This window comes from Phanerochaete carnosa (assembly GCF_000300595.1).
Source record: "Phanerochaete carnosa HHB-10118-sp unplaced genomic scaffold PHACAscaffold_457, whole genome shotgun sequence".
NCBI lineage: Eukaryota > Fungi > Basidiomycota > Agaricomycetes > Polyporales > Phanerochaetaceae > Phanerochaete > Phanerochaete carnosa.
Genome location: NW_006768084.1, coordinates 1,165 through 3,493, shown reverse-complemented (window position 1 = coordinate 3,493; position 2,329 = coordinate 1,165). Strand labels below are relative to the sequence as shown.

Genomic DNA, 2,329 nt, shown 5'->3' with positions numbered 1-2,329 from the left:
CCAGTCTACTAGCTAACTAGGCTAATAAACACAACAATCCACCGGTCTCCAGCTGTTGGACATTGAGCTGGGAGCTTTGCATTGGCGGGCGGAAGCTCAGCCTGTCTATTCCTGCAAGTTGATCGGAAAGGCTTGGAGAAAGAAAGGGACTATGCACAGGGTGATGATGCAACTGCGCAATCAGCCTCCGGATCAACACGTGCCCCTGTGCTCGATGTCGCCGTGGCAGCGTTCTCTGCAGCGGTGCAGGCTTCCCGCAGGATGATGGTATGCGGCAGCTGCGCAGTGATGGTTGCTCCATCCCGCTGCCCTTCTGTGTGAACAGTGCAAGGCTGCTGCACAATGCGCGGCAGCAGTGGTGCGCATCGAGCGGCGGAGTCAGCGTGCATTGTGCAACAGCATGTGCCGCACTCGGAGAATGCGCACCTGCGCTTCAGGAAGCCGCAATCGATGTCCTGGAGCATGGCGCTCATCCTGTCAGCCCTACAATGGCTGCAGGATTGCTCAGCAGTTCCTTAGAGCATCAGACAATCAGTATATTAGCAAGATCACACCAGAGAGATGACGCATGTTAGTAAAGATGTAATTGTCCGGGAAGGTGCAAGTATAATGAGAAGGCACTGTCGTTGCCGAATGCCGCTGCGTGTGTATGTACGTGTTGCAGTGGAATCAGTGACAACAGGGAAGATGAACACGAAAGGCGAAGCCGTATCATGTAACGCATAGCAGGCTGGGGCACAACTATAGTCTGTAGCAGCAGCACGGTCGGTTGCGTGGAAGCAATCGTAGCTTCAGGCTGCGCAGATACGTCTACAAGCTGCACAGATGCAGCGGCAGACTGCACTGACGCGTTAGCAGGCTGCGTAACGGTAGACTCAAAATGCGCAGCAGTGGGCTCAGGCTGTGCGTCGGTGGGCTCGGGAGTCTGTGTGTCAGTGAGCTGCAAAGGAGATGTTGGGGGAGATGGCCTGGTTTGGGGCTGCCTGGCGGACTGCGGCAACGTGAAGACACCACATAACACTCCCATAGGAAGCAGAGATACCGGCATCGTTGTTGCTGATGATACAGGAGCTTGCAGCACTGGAAGAAGTCCTGCGCTAGCCCAAGCTTCATATTCCTTTGTCCATGCATCATATTCGGCTTGCGAGAGATGGTAGAACTTCGTCGTACTGTTATTTTAGTTGTTGAAGAGGACACGAAGGGTAGCATCATTGGGAATATTGCCAGGGCCACAGAAGTAGTCGAGGGGATAGTGCTCATAGACAACGCCATATCTGAGAGTGATCGCGGTGTCAAAACTCACATGGTTCATCTTCTCGACTGTATTGGGGTGTGTGGCATCTTCTACCATGGTAGATGTGATTTAGCTTGATAGGTACTGCATAACGAAGAGGAACATATGTAGATTGCTCAAGATGATTGCCGAGATGCGCTTCCTAAGCTCAGCCTGATCAGGCTTGGCTTTCTGTTTCACCTCTGTACCATGTGAATCAGTGGCGTAGATGAACAGAAGTGAAACGAGCGTACCTGGAATCTTTCCTAACTTGTAGCATTCAAGCTTCTGCACCCAATCTCCTAACTTAGCGCCGAAACTCATTTGGAAATAGTCCTCAAACACATTTGATGTTTGAAAAAATGTGGCTTCGCCCAATGAAGGGTGTCTCCGCGCAACAGCATAAAAAACGCCTCTACACCGGTGCGGTAGTACAGCGCAATAAGCTATTTGCTAATGTTAGTATCCTTAGCAAGTGCATAAGAGGCTGTATACCTCGCGTTCAATCATTGCCATGGTTGCACAAATGTTGTGAAATGCACCTATAGAGATGTTGTGGACTCCTGTCTCCTTTGCTTCACATTGCTCTTTCAGCTTCTCTACCTCCTTTCGCATGCACTCGACCTTCTCTTCTTGCGTTTTATGATCTCACTCGGCCTTCAGCAATGCTGCAAGCTCTGTAGACTTTCATCTAGGAGCGCCCTCAGAGGTTTCTAATCGATATTGTCATTTACTGTGCAGCAGGAAGTAATCGGCGTGTACTTTTGTTGATCTACTTTTGTTGATCTTCATCACCCACATGTGTAAATATGTGTTCCAGAGGCTGACCATCTGGCTCTTGCTCGTCTTCTTCGAGTGCTGCATAAGGAGCTGGTAGAAGTAGAGTGTGGTATGGCACCCAGTCTTTTTCTGGAGATTGTCGGTGATTTCTCAGATCTGTGCCCAAGCTTAAGAAGCCTTTGGAAGTTGTTCTTGATCGCTGAGCACTCTGCAGCGTTTGCAGCCTTTTCTGTCTGTATTTGCAGTTGCCGTTTGTGTCGCACACAATGGCGCCAG

At 50.4% G+C, this 2,329-nt stretch overlaps 1 protein-coding gene across 1 annotated transcript; it reads right to left on the bottom strand.

Moving 5' to 3' along the window:
• Positions 1–1,363: 1,363 nt before the first annotated feature.
• PHACADRAFT_202656 (uncharacterized protein) lies at positions 1,364–1,597 on the bottom strand (the record flags this gene model as incomplete). The annotated part of the gene is made up of 2 exons (XM_007402820.1): positions 1,364–1,476; positions 1,528–1,597. 2 exons carry the CDS (start codon positions 1,595–1,597, stop codon positions 1,364–1,366), a joined length of 183 nt encoding a protein of 60 aa, XP_007402882.1.
• Positions 1,598–2,329: the final 732 nt, after the last annotated feature.